The following is a 23,664-nucleotide window of genomic DNA, read 5'->3' as shown; positions in this document are numbered from 1 at the left end:
CCGCAAGACTTAAGAAAGCAGTCTGATACAGGGGCTCACGTTAATGCTTGCCTGTCACGCAGGAGGCCCTAAGTTCAGTGCTCAGCACCAGGTATAGTGGCTCATTCCTGTAACGCCAGCCCCTGGGAGGTGGAGGCAAGGCAGATCAAATCGTTATCTTCCTTTGCGTAGGAAGTTTCAGGCCAGCCTGAGCTAGAGACTCTGCCTAGCTCAAACTGTTCCTATCATCCTTGGTTGAGGCTGCACCTTCAGGAGCTGTGCTCTTCACATAGTTTGCCCTGGGTGTCTGTGGAGTGCTGACGCTGGCATAGGGTAGTTTGGTTGGGTCAGACTGATAGTGCTTTCGCTCAAGGCAGCAAGGGAAAGTCCAACTTAGGGAGCTTCATTGTCCACCCCAGTGTCTTTGCTCATTTATAAAAACGAGCATCAGGAGACGGGCGGTGGTGGCGCACGCCTTTAATCCCAGCACTCGGGAGGCAGTGGCAGGAGAATCGCTGTGAGTTCGAGGCCAGCCTGGTCTACAAAGCGAGTGCAGGACAGTCAAGGCTACACAGAGAAATCCTGTCTCCAATAAATAAATAAAAAGAAAGAAAGAAATGAACATCAGGAGGGAAAAAAACCCACTCACAATATTGTCTTAATAAAAAAAAAATTAAAAAAATAAAAAAAAAAAAAAAAAAAAAAAACAATATTGTCTTAATTAGGGTTACTATTGCTGTGATGGTGAAACACCACGACCAAAGCCAAGTAAGGGAGGAAAGCGTTGATCCTTCCACATCACTCTTCACATTCACATCATCATCATCTCAGGGCCGGAACCTAGAGGCTGGAGCTGATGCGGAGGCCAGGGAGGAGTGTCGTCTACTGGCTTGTCCAGCCTGCTCTCGTAGAACCCAGGACCACCGGCCCAAGGATGGCTCCACCCATGGTGAGCTGGGCCCTCTCCCATCAATCATTAAGGAAATGCCCTACAGTTTATTTTCTTTTGTTTGTTTGTTTGTTTTTTGTTTTTCGAGGGAGGGTTTCTCTGTGTAATGTTGGTTGGCCTGGACTTGCTTTGTAGACCAGGCTGGCCTCAAACTCACAGAGATCGGCCTGCCTCTGCCTCTGCCTCTGCCTCTGCCTCTGCCTCTGCCTCTGCCTTGGCTGGGATAACAAGTGTGTGCCACTGCCCATGCCTGGCTCTGCCCTACAGATTTAACAACCTACAGCCTGATTTTTTTTTTCAAAAAAGATTTACTTATTTTAAGTATACAATGACTCTATCTGCATATACACCTGCTTTCGTCAGATCCCAGGATAGATGGTTGTGAGCAACCTGTGTGGTTGCTGGGAATTGAACTCAGGACCTCTGGAAGAGGAGACAGTACTCTTAACTGCTGAGCCATCTTTCTAGCCCTCCAGCCTGATATAATAGGGGCATTTTCTCAATTGAGGTCCTCTTTCAAATGACTCTGGCATGTGCTAAGTTGACATAAAAAAAAAAAAAAAACTAGCTGGGACAAACATAGCCTTGAGTATTAACACTAAGAATCGATTTTAATGAAATGCCTTAACAGCGTTCACACCTGCCTGGTGCCCAGGAGGTCAAGCGGTCTCCTGGTCTGTCTAACTTGCAGCGACTCAGATATACGGAATCCTGTATACCAGAGCTGAATCTTTACCTTCCATGGTAGGAAGCCATAGGCTCTCTCTGAAATGCAAACGAATGGAAGGAAAACAGAAACAGCACACATATACGCTAGAGACAGAAGTAAGACTTGAAAGAGTCTTTTGTTGTTTTGTTGTTGTTGTTGTTTTGTTGTTGTTGTTTTTCAAGACAGGATTTCTCTGTGTAGCCTTGGTTGTCCTAGACTCACTTTGTAGACCAGGCTGGCCTCGAACTCACAGCGATCCGCCTGCCTCTGCCTCCCGAGTGCTGGGATTAAAGGCGTGCGCCACCACGCCCGGCTAAGAGTTGTAAGAGTTTGAAGGAAGGCACTTGATCGGTTTGGCTCGCTTCATCTCCCATGTAGGAAGCCTGGCAGTGACTGGCTGACATGGACTCTGTGTGCAGCAGGAGCAGGCTGGGCAGCCAGTGGCTGCTGTTATTGTGTTGTTGTTATAGTGAGATTTGACATCTAACACCAAGTACCTGCAATGCTTTAATAAAAATAAAAAGCATACCTCAAGGGAAAATAAAGAGGCTACCATGCATAAGGACAAATGTGGAGGGGAAAAAAAAAAGAGTGGAAGAAAGGGAAGCCAATAAGTAGATGATGAAAAAAACTAAAAATAAAACCTTTTTAGAGAATCTAGGGTCACTCTGAAACCCCAGCTGTGAACTGCATGCTCACAAAAGAGCCACAAGCTTCTCTGCAGAGGTCCACAGATGAAGATCCCATCACTACTTTGGCCTCTGCACCTTGAGCCACAATGACCAGCTGTACCCACCTAGTCACACATCCGGCCTGGAGTTACTCTTCTTTGTGTCTCTACAAAGGATATTCACATGTTTGGCCTTTGGCTGCATATGGTTCTGAGAGAACTTGTCTGAATGGAGGGTTGGTGGGAGACCCTGAGGAAGCAAATTTCCTCTCCTGGGACCCAGAGCTCAGTTGGGTTGAGACATCTGTCACCTGAGTGGCCAAGAGGCCTTGGGTCCCTTATGAGCAGTGCCCACCTTGCCCTCCTGATTTACGCTGTCCTGAGCCTGGGTTTATCGTGCGGAGGCTCCTGAGTGGAGTGGATATATGTGGTGCTCAAGGATTTGAGGACTAAGAACCGGCAGAGTCACACCTCAGGGGAGGGACTGGTACCAGAGGAGCAGAAGGGCCACTGTGATAACAGGGAGCGGGGAGGGGCCCTACAGAAGCAGAGAGATGATAGTTGACAGAAGCTACAGCCACAAGGTCTTTTTTTTTTTTTTTTTTTTTTTTTTGACACAAGGTCTCCAGAGGAGAGTTTACCCCAGGCTATGGCAGGTGGAGCTGCCTGGTAGAAACAGGAAGGAGCTGCAGCTCAGCCAAGACAGTTAGTTGTGTGTTGTATACGTGTTGAGAGTGAAGAACTGGGACGGTCAGCTGCAGCGGCCAGATCCCAGGCAAGCTGGCAGCCCCACAGGACCATGTGTCTCTTCAGTTCCCAGCACCCACATGGCAGCTTACAAGTGTCTATAACTCCTGTTCCAGGGGATCGGATACCCTCACATAGACATGCAGTCAACACACCAATGTACATAAAATAAAAATAAGTTTAAAAAAGAAAGTAAGAAAACAAACAAAAGTATAGTAAGGTAGGTCTACTTTATCCCCCAAGGTCCAAAGTCCCACTGGGATTTACCCAAAGGCCCCATCACCAGAGTATCCAGCAACTAGGCAGGAGGAGCCCCCAGGAGCCACGCCATCAATACTTTAATAGGTGGCTCTCTGTGGTGCTGTGGTGCATTTAGCCAGCATCTGGGTGGCTCCAGGAATTTATAGTGATGCTGATCCAACGGTCCTTGTGCAAACATTCCTCCTCACACATGTGAGTGCATCTGAGGAAGACAGCCCTGGAAAAAGGTTCCTTTTTTGTTGTTGTTGTTGTTGTTGTTTTGTGTTTTTTGAGACAGGGTTTCTCTGTGTACCCCTGGCTATCCTGGAACTCACTCTGTAGTCCAGGCTGACCTCGAACTCATGGAGATTTGCCTGCCTCTGCCTTCCAAGTGCTGGAACTAAAGGCGTGCGCCCCCCATGCCTGGCAGAAAAGGGCTTCTTAAGGCAAGCTTTACATCTGGATAAAGACTGATGGGGCCAAACTGCCCTCCACACAAGCATCCAGCAGGGCACCCCATTTCTCCCAGGGGATTTGGATAGCTTTGGGAGGGGAGTACTCCAAGGGATGATGGGAGCAAAGATGGAGGCCCAGGATGAACTGGAAGAGGGAAGGAAAGGGGGACTTAAGTACAGTGGGACTCTGGGGACTGTTGTGATAGTTAGCAAAGCTGTGCCCACACCATGCTTGGGGCCTCTGAAACAGTGGGCTTCACAGGAAAGGTCCCATCTCACCTAGTAGTCAAGCTCTGGTCTCAGACTTTTAGTTTGTCAAACAGAAGAACCACTTTCCTGATTTGCATGTTATAGTAATGGTTAGGCCATGCAACATAGCTGGTATAAGGAAGTCTATTTGGGGAAAGGAAGGGGAGAGGGAGTTAGGGACTCCAGGAGGAAGGATAGAGGTGGATGATTGAACATGGAGTCAGGCAGCCAGGGGGGGGGCGCAGGGATGGAGGGAGGGAGGGAAGGAGGGAGGGAGGGAGAGAGAAGGGGGCACCAAGAGAGCTGGGGAGGCAAAACGAGCAGGGTCCTTTTATCCCTGCACACACCTGGCAGGTGATGACTTAAGGGTTGCTAGGACCCTAGAGGCAGGCTAGTGGAGCCACCTGTCCCCTATCAATGTGACTATTCTGGAAGAGTCTGCTGTGCAGTGCTTGCTAGGTGTTCAATAGTTGTGTTTACCCACAGTAGGTCTCCATATGGCTAGTCTGGAGTGGGGGGGGGCTAACGCTAATGATGCCGCTAGAGCAAGTGCTGGGAGCAGCTCTTGGCCCCATCCCTCTGGCCTCTAGGAATTTGTATAGCCATATCTTTGAGACTCGGTGGTCTCTTGCAGCAAACAGGAATCCGAAATGAGACAAGGCAGGGCTCTGATGAGATCTGACTGTAGGCTGTGGGTGTGGGCTAGGTGTTGGGGAAGACTGGCTGTGTGTCTCAGGCAGGGCAGGGAGGGTGAGGCCAGTATCCTAGGACCTCCCTTCCTTTCCATGAACAGCTCTAGCAATCAGCCTGGGCCAGCTGACAGGTCTTGATAAATGAATATCATAAACAGCCATGACCCCAGGCTCTACTTGGAGACATATGCCTTCCTGGAGAAGGTCTAGCTCGAGGGACCTGTGTGACAAGTTTAGGGATACTAAGAAGAGTTGGGTGGGCAGATGCCATCAGCAGTTCTGAGCTTAGGGCCCACGTCCCTAGCCTGGGTGTCACAATGGAGCAATGAATTAATTGTGGCAATATTGACAGTGATAGCACCCACTTAACTAAGTGCTAATGACCTTGTTTAATGCTCAAAGCAAGCTGAGAAAAAAAAAATTCCTCACGAAATATTTCAGATGCAGGACTTGCACCAGAGTATGTGAAAAACTCCGATGACGGGAGAATGAGAAAGCATCCAGCCAATGAAAATGCCTGAAGGTAGCCGGGCGTGGCTGTAATCCCAGCACTCTAGGAAGCAGAGACAGGTGGATCTCTATGAGTTGGAGGCCAGCCTGGTCTATAAAGCAAGTCCAGGATAGCCGAGGCTACACAGAGAAACCCTGTCTTGAACCTCCCCCACTCCCCCAAAAAAGAAAATGCATGAAGGATTTGAACAGATACACACCCAGAGGAGCTACCTGTGGGTGGCAAATGAACAGCTTCATTTTTGCTTGAGGTAGCAGCAGGCATTGCCCCTCCTTCAGCTACCACAGTGTGGACCACGCTGTGCTGTCATTGCCACTATGTGAACACAGAAAGCCTATGCTGGGGCTTACTTTCTACCGAGAGACGGTCAGCTGCAGTGACCAGATCCCTGGCAAGCCTGGCAGCCCACAGGTCCACATGTCTCTTCTTGTTGGACCCCCGGGTATCTCCCTCATTTGAGCAGCACCTCACCTTTACCACAGAAGGCCCAGGCTTTTTCTTCCTCTATGCTCTCTCTCTCTCTCTCTCTCTCTCTCCTCTCTCCTCCTCTCTCCTCTCTCTCTCTCTCTCATCTCTCTCTGCGTTCTCTCTCTCGGTTTTTCGAGACAGGTTCTCTATGTAGCCTTGGCTGTCCTGGACTCGCTTTGTAGACCAGGCTGGCCTCGAACTCGCAGCGATCCACCTGCCTCTGCCTCCCGAGTGCTGGGATTAAAGGCGTGCGCCACCACGCCTGGCCCTCTATGCTCTCTTCATGCTCCTTTTGCCAAGGAACATGTGGGTCAGGACAGCTGCTTGGTGTCGATGTTTGTCCACTGTTCAAGGTATCAGTTTCCGGACTCAGCCTCGTGGGGGTCATGTCCCAACTGCCACCAAGGAAGCCTGTGGAAAGTCCTCAGGTGCTCTCAGGCCATGGCCCTCATCTCATGGCCCCAGACACTGTGGTAGGCAAATGGAACTGATCAAGTGACACACAGAAAGCTGAACATGAGGAGTGTTGACTCAGTTCTGTTTCTAGTGCCTTCTCCTGAGAGGATACTTGGGGAAGAGAGGACAAAAAAAAAAAAAAAAAATAGCAACATGTTCACTCAGAGATGTGTGAATTCAGAGGTGACCTGGGACGGACAACTGAGCCAAAGATGTTGTGTTTATGATTTTTTTTTTTATTGTTTATTGTTGTAATACTGGAGATTTGAATTCAGAGCCTTGTGTATGCCAGGCAAGTGCTCTGTAGCTGAACTATATCTCCAGCCCTCTTTAAGTTCTTTAATTTTGTAAGGCTGGTCTTGAACTTGTGATGGTCACATCTCAGTCTCCCAAATAGCTGGGTCAACAGACCTGCATCACCACACCCAGCAAGATGCTGTACTTAGGCCTAACCCAAGCTGCCATCCACTGGAGCCTGTACCAAAGCAAAGGACTAGAGCCTCTCCAACTTCTCCCAGCCAAGTTCTGTCACTGCGGCGCACTTCACAGCGATGGCAGATCCAGGCCATGAACACAGGACCATTTCAGGCAGGTCTCCAGGAAAGGCTGCTAAGGGGTGGGTTTTACTTTAGAATTATATGCTAAATATTAAGTTGAAAAATGAGGAACAAGAGCCAGGTGTGGTGGCGCACGCCTTTAATCCCAGCACTTGGGAGGCAGAGGCAAGCGGATCGCTGTGAGTTCGAGGCCAGCCTGGTCTACAAAGTGAGTCCAGGATGGCCAAGGCTACACAGAGAAACTCTGTCTCAAAAAAAAAAATAAATAAATAAATAAATAAATAAATAAATAAATAAAAGAAAGAAAAATGAGGAACAAAAGCCAGGGAGTGGAAATGAGGTGGGCCCTCCACACACACACACCTTTAATCCCAGCACTCAGGAGGCAGAAGCAAGGGAATCTCTGTAAATTCAATGCCAGCCTGGAATATAGAAAAAGTCCAGGACAGGGCTGCACAAAGAGACCCTGTCTCAAAAAGAAAAAAAAATCAAACAAACAAACAATAGATGTAGATTTGTACTAACTTATGTTTTTATAGGTATAAAATTCTGGAAGGAGTCATAAGGTACAGTTAAAAAAAATTTTTAAAGACCCATTGCATATGACTATGGAGACCTAAGTGGATGACCGACAAGATGGGAGGCAGGTTTTCCTCAGTTCTTAATGGGCAGTGAGCCTTTGTGCACACAAATTCCAGATCTGTGTTTCCAGCCAACCACGGGCCAGGGACATTCAGGGACTAGCTATAGTTCAATAGGAGAGCCCTGGTCAGTGCCCATAAGGCCCTAAATTTCAGCCCCAACACACACAGACACACACACACACACACACACACACACACACACACACACCACATCACATCACAGAGATGTCACATCTGTGCTGATTATGCACAGGGTTTTACCATTGATATTATTTCCTAAAAAGACAGCATAGCAGCCAGCTGTCTCTGTAGCATTCACACTATGCCAGGTATGCTAAGTCATCTCTATTATGAGGCTACAGGAGGATGTGACAGATAGGACGCAGACATGAGGCCTGTCATACTTAGCTTTGACTGTCAGTTTGACAAAGCCTAAAGCCATGTGAGAGGTCCTGCCTCAGACAGATTGGCTTTGTGGGCATGGTGTCTGCAAGGGAGTGCTTGTGCCAGTGCCTCACAGATAAGAAATGACCATGGTTTAATTTTTGAAATATGACTTTGTGGGGGCTGGAGAGATGGCTCAGCAGTTAGGAACACTTGCTGTTCTTGCAGAGGACCCAGGTTTGGTTCCAATCACCACATCCTAACTCCAGTACCAGGGCATCTGTTTACTGCTGTAGAGGTGCTAGAGCCTGGGAGAGGAGAATAGGGCCACTAAATGAAGCAGACTAAATAAAGTCTCATACAATACCCAACTGTATTCAGAGCATCAGACAATTTATCCTCTGAGGGTTAATAGAAGACACATAAGTAAAGCGTGTAAGCACAAGGCCAAGTCACACGCGGCAAAAAAGAGAGCGTAATCCAAGAACAAGTCTGTGTTGTTGAAGAACCGAGGTCACGAGACTCTTGGCTCCTTGGAGTCTTCTCGCAAGCTCAGAATCCTACTTACACAACTCCGCTCTTGGACCGTGTTCCAAGAGGGATCCAAAGCTTTCTTCTGTCTTCCACAAACGTCAGGCACAGATGTGGTGCGTGAACACTCATACACATAAAATAGCAATAATAAATCTTACAAAAGAAAAAGAAATAGGACTCTGTGACTCTGTTAACAGCTTTCGGCCAGTATAACACAGTCCCTGAGATAATAAATGTATAAAGAGAAGAGGTTTGGTTTGGGCCACAGCCTTGGAGACCTGTCCTTTGGGGCTGTGGCAGTATATTGTTGTGATAAAATTACTCATCTCATGGACACAAAGTAAAAGACAAGAAGCTGCTAGCAGGACTCTACAGCCCTCCTCAAGGACACGCCCCCAATGACATCTTTCTTGTAACAGGCCCTATCTCCCAAAAGTGTCAAAGTGACTGACTTTCAACATGTAGGCCTTGGAAGGGACATTTCAGATCTAAACCATAATAGCAATGACCTCATTAAAATGGTATTGAAGCCGGGCATGGTGGTGCAGGCTTTTAATCCCAGTACTCAGGAGGCAGAGGCAGGCAGATTGCCATGAGTTTGAGGCCAGTCTGGTCTACAAAGCGAGTCTAGGACAGCCAAGACTACACAGAGAAACCCTGTCTCAAAACAAAATAGTAGGGGGCTGGAGAGATGGCTCAGAGGTTAAGAGCACTCGTTGCTCTTCCAGAGGTCGTGAGTTCAATTCCCAGCAACCACATGGTGGCTCACAACCATCTATACTGTGATCTGGTGCCCTCTTCTAGCCTGCAGGTCTACATGCAGACAGAGCACTGTATAATAAATAAATAAATTAAATTTAAAAAAAAATGGTATTGTAAAGTATTTTTGAACTGGGCATGGCGATGTAGACCTGGAATCCCAGAACTCAGGAGGATGAGGCAGGAGTTTAAGGCCAGCCTGGGCTACACAATAAAACCCTGTCTCCAAAACCAAGCCAAAATAACAGAAACAGAAACCTCAGCAAATGTGACCCGATGACAATTTTGGAAAAAAAAAAAATACTGTGTTCATGACAAAGTCTCTGTGTGAGCAGGCACTCTTCCTCGTCCCCCATTCCCCTTTTGGTTTTTGAGACATGGTTTCTCTGTGTAGCCTTGGCTGTCCTAGACTCACTTTGTAGACCAGGCTGGCCTCGAACTCACAGACATCCGCCTGCCTCTGCCTCGAGAGTGCTGGGATCAAAGGCGTGCGCCGCCACGCCCAGCTACTTTTCCTCCTTGTTATTGTTAACACATTCCTGATCCATACCATGCTGCTGTAGCTCAGAAAGCCCAGGTGGGTGGTGGTGGGTGAGTGAAACGCGGTGACATGATTAGGCTGGTGGTCTCTGAGGATAAGTGGCCACAGCAGGCTTGCAAGGTGGATTTAAGAGAGACTTTTATCTTAATCGGTTTTTGTTTTGTTTTGTTTTTTACTTTTTTTCTGAGCTTTTAAAATGAAGGCCCCCCCCCCCACCCCCGCACCCCGAATGCTTCTAATCAGAAAACAAAAATAGTTATAGAATTGAGAGCTGAGGTGGGGGTGGGGTGCTCACCAGAAAAATGTTGAGCTGCTGAACAGACACATCCCACCCATGCCCATGTCACTCTGCCCAGCAAACGTGTTGTGTGTGGCCTCAGGGGAGCTCCAGGACAAGACCTGGAGAAGACAGAAACTAAGTGTGCAGGAGCCTGGTGGAGAGATAATAAACCCCCAGAACCAGCGTGTGACCAGCCTGAGACCACACAGCAGGCCAACGACAGATGAGCTAGCTGGTCTTGCTCAGGCCTTGGCCTCCAACATCAAGATACGTGGACACCAAGCAAGTTTCTGTTCATCTGTTCCATTTCACAAATGAGGGGAAACTGACACACTGGGATTACTGAACTGCAGACACTAAAGACAGACAGACCCAGGAATCAATACAAGAGCTGCTACCAATCTCTTTGTTTGCTTGGTGTTTGTTTGTTTGTTTTTGTTTTGAGACAGGGTTTCTCTGTATAACAGCCCTGGCTGCCCTGAAACTCAACCTTGTAGACCAGGCTGGCCTCGAACTCACAGAGATCTACCTGCCTCTGCCTCGCTGAGTGCTGGGATTAAAGGCGTTCGCCACCACACGCAGATCAAGTCTTTCTTAAAAAGATTCCCTCTCAGCTGAAGCCTGTTGTGTTTGTCCTGGCCAAAGCCAAACTGCCTCCAGGAGCACACTGCCCTAGAACCAGCTGGATGTGGAGGCACTGTCCTCATCAAACCACCCCATCCTTGAGTGCCCGCTTGTGGAGCAAAGCCACAGGCATAGGGAGGGAGCCTCATCTATTCTGTTCATCTGTGTCCTCACAGCAGTGCCTGCTCCACGGGAGATGCTCTCAATACATGCTCGGTGGATTAAAGAACACCCAAGTAAGTCAGATCCACACCTCTACTCTGGTCCTCATGAGACGCAAGTGGGCACACCAGCCGTGGGACGCTTCTAGCACTGAGTCACTCGGTGACACCAGCAAATATTCCTTGCTCACTTTATTCTTTTTAGTTTCCAGAATGGACTTTATGTATTTGGTTTGGGTGGGCAGAGCTTCAGAAAGCTCAAGCTGAGGATGCAGCTGAGCACTGCCTTGACCTTCACACCTCCCCCCCCCCCCAAGTGTTAGGACTACAGCCCAGAACTGTGCCTGCCTTCCAAAAGGGATTTCTGCAGGGCTTGCAGACCCCAGCAAGTAAAGACACATACCTAGGGAAGAAACAGTCAAAGAAAAGAGTCTGTCATGTGCCAGTCCAGTGCTTCTCAGCCTTCCTAACACTGCGACCCTTTAACACAGTTCCTCATGTGGTGGTGAACCCCCAACGATAAAATTATTTTCGTTAATCCCAGCACTCGGGAGGCAGAAGCAGGTGGATCCCTGTGAGTTCAAGGTCAGCCTGGTCTAAAATGCAAGTCCAGGGACAGCCAAGGCTACACAGAGAAACCAAAGGGGAAAAAAAACTTCGTTGCTGCTTCATAACTGTAATTTTGTTACTGTTATTAATCTCGTAATGTAAGCACTTGTTTTTCCAGTAGCCTTAGGTAACCTCTGGTGAAAAGGGTTGGTTGAAGGTCATGACCCACAGGTTGAGAACCACTGTGCTAGGTCCTGTTGGAGACTTATCAGACCATCAGACCAGACTCTCCCCTGGTCCAGACTGGCTGGTCAGATGCCAAGTCGATAGGCATACATACACAGGAGGACTTCCCCAGGAAGTAGTGCTTGGGCAGTCATGCGAAGGCTCGGCATCGAGCAGATGAGTGGCCTGCTCAGACACTGTCTGGGACATACCCCGGCCATCTCCTCTTACATTGTTTGGGAGTGAAGTCACCTGAAACTCACAGGTCTTTATCTTCCTGGTTCCTGACTGCCTTCAGCCCTGACTCAACCAAGCTCACAGCCTCTGGATCGGAAGGATCCCTTTCTGTCACTTTACATATGATGACCCACAGCCTTCTTTTGTTTACTAATGCTGTGATACAGCACACACGTGTGAAGAAAAGTTAATTATTTGCTCAGAAAAGATACTCTCGACAGTCTATCTGACCCCCTAACCAAACAATAAAAATAATTGGAAGAAATCAAAATGAAAATTTAGTGGGCACAAATCCAGACAGAAGTGTTCATTATCGGGATATGCAAATGGCCTGGCTGCCTGGGAAAGGTACAAGAGCCAGTCACTGCCTTTAATGACAAAATGTCTACTACAACTTACAAAACTATCAGTATTTGGAAAAGGGTCTTGCAGTTTTTCACAGAACTAAACAGATACCGGCTGTAAAAACCCGTCAATACATTTCTGGGAGCTACCCCAGGGGAATGCTGGCCAGAGGACATCCACAGCATATTACACATAGCAGCCCCAAACCAAAACAACACAACAGCCCATTAACATGTGACAAATAAACTGGTACATGATCCCAGTGAAATACCTGACACAGTGATCAACACGATTAGCAACAACGTGGCTGGTGACAGCTGGAAGCAAAGAAAGAAACTAGATACTAAAAGGTAAAATGTTGTGTAGGTCCGTTTTATATAGGATGTTCTTTTTTTTTTTTTTTTTTTTTTTTTTACTTTAATTTATGTGCCGTGGTGTGAGGGTGTCAGATCTTGGAGTTAAAGATAGTTGTGAGCTGCCATGTGGGTGCTGGGAATTGAACCTGGGTCCTTTGGAAGAGTAGGCAGTGCTCTTAACCACTGAGCCCATGATGTTCTTAAGAAAGGCTGAGCCGGGCCTGGTGGTGCACCCCTTTAATCCCAGTACTCGGGAGGCAGAGGTAGGTGGATCACTGTGAGTTCGAGGCCAGCCTGGTCTACAAAGTGAGTCCAGGATGACCAAGGCTACACAGAGAAACCCTGTCTCGAAAAACCAAAAAAAAAAAAGAAGAAGAAGAAGAAAGGCTGTTTAGTCAATAGTGCTAAAAGTCGGGGAGCATAGTTATGTCAAAAGGAAAGCACCCGTTGGAAGGAGGCCCAAAAGATCTCCATTTGGCCAGGCGTGGTAGCGCACGCCTTTAAGCCCAGCACTCCGGAGACAGAGGCAGGCGGATAGCTGTGAGTTCGAGGCCAACCTGGTCTACACAGTGAGTCCAGGCCAGCCAAAGCTACACAGAGAAACCCTGTCTCGAAAAACCAAAACCAAAACGAAACAAAAATCTCCATTTGGCTGTTAAATGCTTCCCTGTCGGTCTGTCCTCATCTGCCCCGACCCACACCCACACACACACACTTTGTACTGGTTTGAACTCAGCCATTGTGATACACTCAAGCTTTCTGAATGTCCATTTGCGCGGTGGTCTAGTAGATGTGGACATCAAATTTGCACCTTAATTAACAGAATGTGATTCTGCGAATATCCATGCCAGGAGGCTTACCAAATACTATTTGTTGAGGAGTATTTCCAAATACTAGGTAGACATTGGTTCCTTAGTAGCTAGCTCCCCAGGGACCTCACATTTCTGGCTTTCTTTAGGAGAGGTGGCTTTTCACCTAGTCCCAAACATGCCCAGGAGCAATCTAGCAACAGTAGCTACAGCAGCTCTGGATAGATGGCCTGACTGAGGGGCGCCCGTCCCCACAGGATTCCAGCTGAGATTAGATATGCCTTTCTATGCCCAGCATCGGGAAAATGGGATCTGGCATATCAGTGCCTCAGACTTTCAGTGAGGCCAGTGTCTAATTAATATTCGATGGCTGTCGCGGGTAGGATCAGAATTTCCCCACAAGTCGCTACGTGATTTTTCAAATGAGTCCATATGGGTCCTAAAGATGCTTCTGGGTCAAAAGCGAGGACAATCAGCACCCCTGAGGGGCCAGCACATTATTGTTGTGGCCTGGAGAGAAACCCGCAGCGCGGCCTCTTTAAGAGACGACAGGAATGTATCCAAACAGACCGTGCGCGCGGCGCACGTGACTCACAGCTGATTTCCGGCCCCGCCCCCTTCCCCGGCCCGCGCCGCCAGAGAGTCAGTTCGCTCCGGCCCGCGGTCCCCCAGCCTCGGTGCGCGCGATGGCGCACGCGGCCCCGCCGAGCGCGCTGGAGCAGGGCGGCCCCATCCGCGTGGAGCACGACCGCCAACGCCGCCAGTTCTCCGTGCGCCTCAACGGTACCGCGCTGCCTTTGTTTGCGCGCGCGCGGGCGGGACGGGGCGGGACCTGCGGGCGGACGGATCCCGGGGCGGGAGGGCTCCCGAACCCCGACTGGCACCGCCGGAGCGCGCCCTCCCGGGGCAGCCCGCACCTGCTAGCGCTGCCTGCTTCCGGCATCCCGGACAGAGGGCTGCTACCCTGGATCTCAAGAGAGCAGGTCGCTGGTGGCCTGCCACCCCCTGGGCGTTTGGTTGCTTCCTGGCGCCCTGGAAGGAGCCTGCGCGGGCCTGGGGCATAACACAGGGAACCTGTGGCCTGGAGGAGGAGGAGGAGGAGGCGGGTAGGTGGCTCTGAGACTTTAGCCAACTTGCCCAATGGGATGTATGCCTCGGGTCTTCCCAGAGTCTGCAGTGGGGATGGCTGTAGTGCACACCACTTTGGCTGGCAGTGAGGATGAGATGCAGTGACGGTAAAAAGGTTCAGAATGACACACTTGGGGCACAGCAAGTGCTGATAAGCATAGATAAATAGCTGCTGTTCAAACCAGAAAGCGAGGTCAAGGCCTCATCTGTAGAATTTGTACCAGCAGACCCACACTCCTTCCATTGCTCTGAGGGGCTGGGAAAGATTGTGAAATACGGGGCCTTGAGTTCTCTGTAGCCCACCCCTCCCAGCTGGGCCCCCTGGTAATGTCCTTGACCCAACTTTGAAGCCGCTGTGCCTATTCTGAAGGGATGCACTTGTTTGAGCTCGGCCAGTAAGTTGTAAGCAGTGAATGCTACTGAGCAGCCTGTCTTGACTTCCTGAGCCATCCTTCTGTGTCAGACGCAGAAGAGGCCTGGTCTCCCGTTTGTGTCACCTAACCACCACCGGCGAGGCAGCTGTCACTTCCTGTGTTGTGACATACTGCCCCCACAACATTACAGATGAGTAAACTGAGGCTGGGACTGCAGGAAGTGACCTACCTGTCCAGCCTTGACAAGTCGTATTCAAATCTAGACCCAGCTGCCCCCATGCTGAATTCTTTCCATAGAGAAACAAGTCCTTCATCATGATGGTGGTAGCTCAGCTGGCAGCAACACTTGGCCCTGGTCACTTGAGAGGCCTTATCTGGGCTTCCCCCCCTCCCCCAGAACCTCTTTTCTGAAGTTTTCTTAGTTCCAGGAAGGCTCTGGGTGTCCAGGTGATTCTGAAGGCGTATTAGATCCACCGAGAAAGGCAGAGAACCTTCAAGCTACTTTTTTCTCTTTCTTTCTCTTCCAAATGGGCCCAGTCAAGCCTGACATGGCGGCACTCACCTTTAATCCCAGCCCTCAGGAGGCAGAAGCAGGCGGGTCTCTGTGAGTTTGAAGCCAGCCTGGGTCTACAAAGCGAGTTCCAAGGCAGCCAGGACTGCAAGAGAAACCCTGCCTCGGAAAAACCAAAAGCCAAACAAACAAATGGGCTCAGTCAAAAAGACAATACTGAGCAGGCTATCCCCATGAAGTTATCCCTTCTGTAGCCTGCTGCCCTGTAAACAGGGAGACTAAGTGGCCAGAGGCAGACAGCCCCTCCTCTGCCCCTCCCACACAGGCCCGGCCAACAAGTATTTACGGAGCACTTACAGTTTACCATTGTTCGTCAAAATGCCCAGGATGTGTGGGGCTGACAGTCTAGGGAGGAAGACAGGTCTCAAAGAAATTGCATAATATCTTGTAAAACAAAGGCCCTCGGGAGAAGTGGGGCTGGGCAGAAGAAAGGTCCTATGGGGCGGGGCTGCTGTGTGTCATCAGGTTTTCAAGCAGGTGGTATTTAAGTAAAGACCTGCAAGAGACAAGAAACAGCAGTGGTAGCCGGGCGTGGTGGCGCACGCCTTTAATCCCAGCACTCGGGAGGCAGAGGCAGGCGGATTGCTGTGAGTTCGAGGCCAGCCTGGTCTACAGAGTGAGTCCAGGATAGCCAAGGCTACACAGAGAAACCCTGTCTCCAAAATTAAAAAAAAAAAAAAAAAAAAAAAAAAAAAAAGAAACAGCGGTGGCAGTGAAGAGGGCACCTGGTGAAAGCAGCAGTTGAGACCAGAAGGCCTTGTGGCTCCAGAGCAGGCAGGGGCAGTGCAGGGATAGGGCAGCCTGGCAGGTAGGCTGAGGCGAAGAGATCGCAGGGGCTGAATAGTATAGGGCCTGGAATGTGAACTTGGATGAATTTGGCTCTGACCCTTGGCGCAGCGGTCTCCTGAACACAGGACAGATGACATGGGTCAGGAGCCCTAAGGTGTGTTGATGGGGAGCATACTGTGGAGCATGGTAGAGCGGGGAGCTGGCTACAACACTAATCCCAGCGGTGTGAGCAGGGCTGGGAAGAAATGTCTAAGTCCTGAGCAGATGTCACCGGAAGCATGGAGAGAGTTTGTTGAAGTGCCATGTGAGAGGAAACCAGAACTCGGGTGTCTATGATCCCAAGTTGAAGTTTGGAAATGCTGGGTGGAGGGCCACTGATTCATAGGCGGGAGACCAGGTGGGGCACAGGCCGGTGGACAGCTAGTCCACAGTGGGCCCTCAGGTCGCCTTCTGAGGCTTGTCGTCATCTGAAGCTTGGAAGAAATTAGCTGTAAGGCAGCAGGGCCAGCCACTCAGGTTTGTGTATATATGCTTTACACATTTGCTTTTATTTTATCAGAGAGAGTGAGTGAGAGAGAGAGAGAATATGTGTGTGTATGTACACAGCATGCATTCCAGTGCCTGTAGAGGTCAAATGAGGGCATCAGATCCTGCAGCTGGAGTTACAAGCAGGTGTGAGCTGCCAGGCATAGGTGCTAGGAACTCACCTGGGATCCTCTGTAAGAAGCAAAAAAGCCTCTTAACTGCCAAACAGCTCTCCAGGCTCGGGCACTGCTACTTGATGTAGGAAGGCTCACTCCAATCCCTCCCAGAATACTCTCTACCCCCCAAATAGGAAGACAGAAACTGGTACTGAGCCCAGCTGGCTCCTCCAGTTCCAGAGCATGCTTGTCTAAGGTCTGGGGTACTCAGAATCTAGCCTGACCTGCCACTGAGCCAGGTGCTAACGACCACTCACCCACTACATGGGTGTTGAGGCTCCTTATAACTGACAGTGCCACAGGAGCGTTCTGTCCCATGGTGATGGACAGCTGGGGGAAGCCCCTAATGGGGGAACCCTGGAATGAGAAGGTGGCACCCCGCTGGGAGGCCCTGAGTATAGATGTAGCGTGTGGAAAGATGAGCAAGCAGCTAACCAAACTCTTAGTGGCTGCTGTCGGGAGGGGCTGCAGTTGGGGTGTGGTTGGATCTGCCGGCATATCTGAAAGCAAGCCCAAGGACTTGGAAGCCTAAGCAGACACCTGCTGGGTCCTTGACTGTTCTCTGGGGACCCAGCCAAAGGGGCTGCCATGTGTCCTTAGTCCCTCTCTGTTCTCAGCAGCAGTCTAATGGGAAGAATCAGGTTTTTGTTATTGTTGTTGTTTTGGGTTTTTTTTTTTTTTTTTCCGTTTTGTTTTTTGAGACAGGGTTTCTCTGTGTAGCCCCGGCTGTCCTAGACTCACTTTGTAGACCAGGCTGGCCTCAAACTCACAGTGATCTACCTGCCTCTGCCTCCCGAGTGCTGGAATTAAAGGCATGCGCAACCACTTAGGGCAGGAATCAGGTTTTTTGACAGATAGTTCCTGGATGGAGCTACGGGGACAAGGGGGTGACTTGTCCTGACTACCAGACATTCAAGGCCTAGGCAGGGTGTCCCAGGCCTGGGTAGCCTATGGTAACTGTGCTAGCCCAGGCTTGCCGATAGGCTGAGTAGGTGCCATGGATTGAGAATAGAAAGAGACTGAAGACAGTAGCAAGTTTGCAAGAACTCAAGCCCCCCCACCCCTAAGACTGCTGGGAGCATAAACTGATCCTTTGGTGACCCACAAGGCCTGTATGCTGTGGCTCTAGGATCCCCGTCACCTGGTTCCCTACACTGCCTGTCCCTGACCCACAAGGGCCAACCACTCTGGGCTCCTCGCTGTTCTGAGCTTCATGAAGATTTGGTTTCTGCTGCTCTCACCACTAGACTTTTCACAGCACAGTGTCCTGGGCCCCTCATCCCTTCAGGTCTTCTGCACAAAAGCCAGGTGTCCTCTTTATAATGACGGCTTTTACCCTGCTCTTTACCCCTTCTCTGTGCCCATCTCCTGAGAGCCTTGTCACCCGTATCTCCCCTGCTAAATTGTGAAGGAGTGCTGTCAGTTTTGTTTACTCCAAACATAGCCGGGGCCGGTGGACAGTCAGTGACTTAGAGGCATCTGAGAGGTTGGGACAGATGGGTGGATCCCTCAGAACCAGCTCAGTCCCACAATAGCTTCTGTCTGCACGCCCATCTTTCTCTAGTGAGCTTAATTGACCCCAAGTACAGAACCAGACCTTGGTTCCGTGTCTCGCAGCTATAGCAGATGGCTGTCGGGGTTACAGCTGGGCTTTGGCCAGGAAGTGGGCACAGCCCAGAATAAGTCAGTGTAAGGAGGGAGGTTTCCACATAGGGAAAGCCAGAACCCTCAAGGGTGCCTGGTCGCTCCACCAAGCCTGTCACTCCCCTTGTGACACCTGGCACATGAAAGTTTGAACATGTAACACGTAGCTTGCTTGAAAGTTAAAATATGTGAGGTGCAATTCGCTTTTGAGAAAGTAGAGCGTTCAGGACTGGGTATGGTGGCACACGCCTTTAATCCCAGCACTCAGGAGGCAGAGGCAGGAGGATTGCCATGAGTTTGAGGCCAGCCTGGTCTACAGAGTGAGTTCTAGGACACAGAAACCCTGTCTGGAAAAACCAAAAACTGAAGTAGAACATTCAAGGCCAGCCTAGGTTCCCTGACGCCTTGTCTAAAAAAGACAGACAGGTGGACACTGATGTCTTGTTTTTTGTTTTTTGAGACAGGGTTTCTCTGTGTAGTCTTGGCTGTCCTGGACTCATTCTGTAGACCAGGCTGGCCTTGAACTCACAGTGATCCACCTGCCCCTGCCTCCCAAGTGCTGGGATTAAAGGCGTGCGCCACCACGCCCGGCGGACACTGATGTCTTATTTTATGCTATGGATTATAATTCTATGATCTGATCTGGCCTCAAGGCCTCTCCTGCTCATGCCTCCACTCCTTCTTTTACTCTTCCCTTAACCAATCCCTTTCCAGCCAGGGAAGCCCTCGGGCAACCCCTGCTATCATGGCTCCACCTCTCCCTAGTACAGGCTTGAGCATTTCTTTGTTTGGGTTGGGTTTTTTTTTTATTATTATTATTATTATGTATACAGCACTCTGCCTGTGTGTACATCTGTATGCCAGAAGAGGGCATCAGATCACCTTACAGATGATTGTGAGCCACAATGTGGTTGCTGGGAATTGAACTCAGGACCTCTAGGAAGAGCAGTCAGTGCTTTTAACCTCTGAGCCATCTCTCCAGCCCTGGGTTGGGTTTTTGTTTCTGCTTTTTTAAGACAGGGCTTCCTTGTATAGCTTTGGCTGTCCTGGACTCACTTTGTAGACCAGGTTGGCCTCGAACTCAACAGATCTGCCTGCCTCCCCAAGAGCTGGGACCATACCTAGCTGAGCATTTCTTTCATACACAGACAGTCCATTCAAATAAGAAATGTAAGCCGGGCATGGTGGTGCACGCCTTTAATCCCAGCACCTGGGAGGCAGAGACAGGCAGATCGCTGTGAGTTCGAGGCCAGCCTGGTCTACACAGCGAGTCCATGACAGCCAAGGCTGCATAGAGAAACCCTGTCTCGAAAAAGAAAACATTTAATATTGATTTATAATTTTAGTATCATCAGCAGTTACTCCTTAACCAGCTATATAGCCAGGTAACCACACAGAGAGACTAGGATATATTTAATTAGCCTAGAGCACAATACTGAGCAACAATTACTCCATCCTTAACCTCCAAGCTTATACAGCTTCCTCCCACTCAGATTTCCCATATGATACTTGCTTTTTACCCATATCCTAGGTCTGATTCATTTCTCCTGGTGTTTTCCAGTCCTCTCCACGTGGCTCCATCCTATCCTTCCTGCTTTCTCCTCCCCCTCACTGGACCAGGGTGTCCTATTCTCTCTCTTGCTCAGCATTGGCTAGTTTGTTATTATTGGCAACACAGAGAACAAATGGTGACGTGTTTACACAGACTTGAGACAGGAGAGCCTTAGAATAAACACAATGCAATGTCCGATTGAAAACCAGATAGCGGGGCAGAGAAATCAGCATTTGAATGACAAGGATAAACTGTACACAATCCATAAAAACATTATGCCAACATCCTGTTGGGCCCCACACACACACCTCCTCCCCCCCCCACGCTGTTGCCTCTGGCTTCTTTTTCTCATTGAGCACACCCTAACTGCCAGCAGGTTCTCCATAGGTGTCCGTTTTGGAACCATCCAGCCTTTACTTCCCACCAAGGCTGAGGCACTTGCCTCTTGGGACTCTTTTGCCCTCTACTGAGGACCTAGGTCATGACGTCAAGAGGGCACTGCAGGACCTTCCTCCATCACTTCCTGCTCTTTTGGTTCACAGTAGCTAGCCACACCAGCATGCTCACCGTCCCTTATAGAGGCCCTGTCCTGTCCCAGAGCCTCTGTACAGCTGCTCCCGCTGGGTCATCTTCCTGACCCGGCATGTCTCACATCTGTTCCCCATCTATGGGCATGTTCTACACTGCTTGCTTTTCTTGTTTCTCTTTCCTTCCCTTAGTCATAAGGGCAGATCCGTGTTCCTTGCTGTGTGCCCAGCACCTGAAAAGTGTTGGCGACTCAATAAGCCCTGAGTGGATGGGTAGATACGCAGCCAGAGGACCACAGGTTAGGATTGGAGTGTCTGCCAGCAGGATTCTTGGTAGACTGGTGAACTCTTGTCCTGGCAGGGATGGGAGGGTGGATACCCATTTGTTCCTGCTTCCTGTGCCTACCGGATTCTGATTTGGCTTGAGTCCTGGCTGGGGGATTGGCAGAACTGAGCCTCTGGCTGATCCCGCCTCCTGTCTCCTCCTCCTCCACTGAAGTTGTGGCTTTGTTGGTCTCTGTTGTGTCCTGAGCTGGGCCTTAGGGAGGGATGGTTGGCTGAGAACACAGAGTTGGGAACCCTAGAGTGACAGTAGCAAGGACTTGTGGGTGGCTGCGTGTTGTTGGCGCCAGCCTGTTGCAGAGAATGCCCGCATTGAGCCCTACATGAGCCCTACAGCCAGCCCTTTGAGGAGTACCGTCATGTTCCTAGCTGGGGGTGGGGAAACTGAGGCCCTCAATTCAGAGTTGGGCTCTTGCAGCACACCGGTGTCTGGCTCCAGATACTGTCCCTCACACTTGGGACTGCCAAATTAACGAAGCTCTGGGGGCCCACACCTCCGCTGTTTTTCTTCCCTGCTCCAGGGTGTCATGACCGGGCTGTCCTACTCTATGAGCACGTGGGCAAGCGGGTTGTGGACCTGCAGCACACAGAAGTCCCAGACGCTTACCGTGGGCGTGGCATTGCCAAGCACCTGGCGAAGGTAGGACATGGCTGTCACCCTCCCCTTGCAGATGGACTGGTGACCAACTCTAGTTTGCTTCCAGACCACAGCACAGCCTCACAGGCCATTTGGCCAGGGCTTTGCAGCTGGCAGTGGGAGAGCTTTACACACTGCTTATGGTGTTCCTAGGCCCTCTGTGGCACAGGGTCCTACAGCCTGACTCAGCCTTGGGACCAGGACTTGACATATAGCACTTGCTTAGTTAGTAAGCAAGCCCTGGTGATGCAAAGTTGAGTGTCCAAGTTAGTGGTCTCACGCCCTGGTCCTCCACTGTGTCTCCCCAAATCCCAAGCTGCCAGAGGACCAAGTAGGTGAAACAAAGAACAGCTTTCAGGTGCAGCCCCTACCTCTGTGCTTCTAGGGGATCCCTCTGCTGGTTTCCCAATCCTGTCTCCCTCCCTTACTCCCTGCTCCTGGCTCTCCTAGATCAGAGACCTTTTTGCTCTCCCTGTAGGGTTTCCTGGGCCTGGTGCCTTCCATACAGGACCTGGCCACTAGCTGATCTGTGACTTAACCCACTTACCAGGGAGGGATCTCAAGATATTGGCCTAAGCAAATTAGGAGGGTAGCCACATGGAGAACCTGGAGGAATAACAGAGAGCTGATGACTACCAGTCTTCCTGGGCTGCGGTGGGCCACAGTCCCCAAGCAAGTGGCCACTCTGAACAGCTGTTCTCCCTCTGCTGACCCAGGCCGCCCTGGACTTCGTGGTGGAGGAAGACCTGAAGGCCCACCTCACCTGCTGGTACATCCAGAAGTATGTCAAGGAGAACCCCTTGCCGCAGTACCTGGAGCGTCTCCAGCCATGACCCTGGCCACTGAGCGCAGGAGTGCACCCTGTGGGCCTTCTCCGTGGGCTTCAGCCAGCTCAAGTGCTCTCAGGAACCTGTTCCCGTGGGGACAGGCTCAGAGTTATTTTTGCAAGGACACTCATCTGCAGTCCTCACCCAGGATTCTAGGGACCAGCTGCTGGCTGTGGAAATCCCGAGTGGCATGGAGGGCAGGCCACGTGGCCAAGACCCCCTGGCTTTGCTGAGGGCCTCCTTCCACCAGCTGCACCTCCCATCTGGCCCGGCTACTGGGTCCCTTCTCTGATCAGCGAGAGGGTGAGGTAGACTCCCCGTCACCACCTCCTGAGGTTGTGTCCTTCCTGCAAATGAGGGTGTTCCTGGAGCCAAGAAGAGCCACAGGAGCCCTATGTGCCAGCTACCCAAGGTGGAGGTGCCAAGCCTCAGCCACTGCCTGTGCTAACCCTTTCTCTTTCTCAGACTTCTGTGCCCTGGCACAGGCAGTGGAATGGCAGCAGAGGACAACCGTTCCTGTCATATGAGGAGCAGTGGATACAGCTCTGGCCCAGGCCCGTCTGTGGGCATGCACACCAACATATGAGCACAGGAGACAGGCCAGCTGACAGTGGATGTCTTCCTTTCCTTGGCACCCACCCACTTTGGCTTCTCATGTGGGTTCTGCAAGAAGACGAGGTCCCTTTCGGGGGTCTGCCTTCCCATAGATTCACCTACCGGGGTCAGTCCAGAGGCTTACTGGTCTACTGAGAGGGCAGTGCCCTCGGCCCTCTCTGGCCTTCGGCCGTACCTGCCAGGCCTTTCTTGGTTGTCACCTTAGAGATGGGTGAGAAAGTGGCACACAAAATGCATTTTGTATCCCCTTTTGTACTCCTGGCTTCTGGCCTTCTCCCCACTGCTGCTTAGGCCATTCCAGACATCTGTGCAGACACCTTCCCACTCCAAGTACTGAAATCTGTACCAGGAGGCTATGCATCCTGTCTGGGAGTCCTTAAGTGCAAAACCCTTGAGCCTCACTCACCACTGCGGTCATGGGCATGGATCCTTACAGTCCCCACCCTCAGCATCTCCCTACCTCCTGCATCCCTGGCTCTTACCCTGTTCTTGATGCTCCTTTTCCAGCCTCCTAGAATTCCAGGATAACCCAGCATACTCCTCATTCCCCCACACCCCCACCATCCCAGTCTGTCTGCCAGGGACTCTCTCCAGGGCCCAGAGAAACCCCTGGGCCTCTGGGAAGACACTGCTGACAGCGTTCTGCCAGCTGTAGTGGCAGTGTGTCCACAACACAGTACTCAAATGAGGGTCCTGAGTCATGTGGACTGAAGGAGAGTGGCTGGGCTTCCTTGGTGGGCTTGTTTCAAGTTACTGCAAGGTGGCCTGAGCATTCTCACGGTCTTGGCAGCCTTAAAATCCCACTGATCGTGCTCCGTGGGCTTCAC

At 50.5% G+C, this 23,664-nt stretch overlaps 1 protein-coding gene across 1 annotated transcript; it reads left to right on the top strand.

Annotated features, from left to right (window-relative positions):
- Nucleotides 1–13,758: 13,758 nt before the first annotated feature.
- Nucleotides 13,759–22,393, top strand: Natd1 (N-acetyltransferase domain containing 1). The gene is made up of 3 exons (XM_051168085.1): nt 13,759–13,913; nt 21,280–21,398; nt 22,112–22,393. Exons 1-3 carry the CDS (start codon nt 13,817–13,819, stop codon nt 22,226–22,228), a joined length of 333 nt encoding a protein of 110 aa, XP_051024042.1. The 5' UTR covers nt 13,759–13,816; the 3' UTR covers nt 22,229–22,393.
- Nucleotides 22,394–23,664: the final 1,271 nt, after the last annotated feature.

Source organism: Acomys russatus, chromosome 25 (genome assembly GCF_903995435.1).
Source record: "Acomys russatus chromosome 25, mAcoRus1.1, whole genome shotgun sequence".
NCBI lineage: Eukaryota > Metazoa > Chordata > Mammalia > Rodentia > Muridae > Acomys > Acomys russatus.
This window is presented reverse-complemented; position numbering and strand designations above follow the sequence as displayed.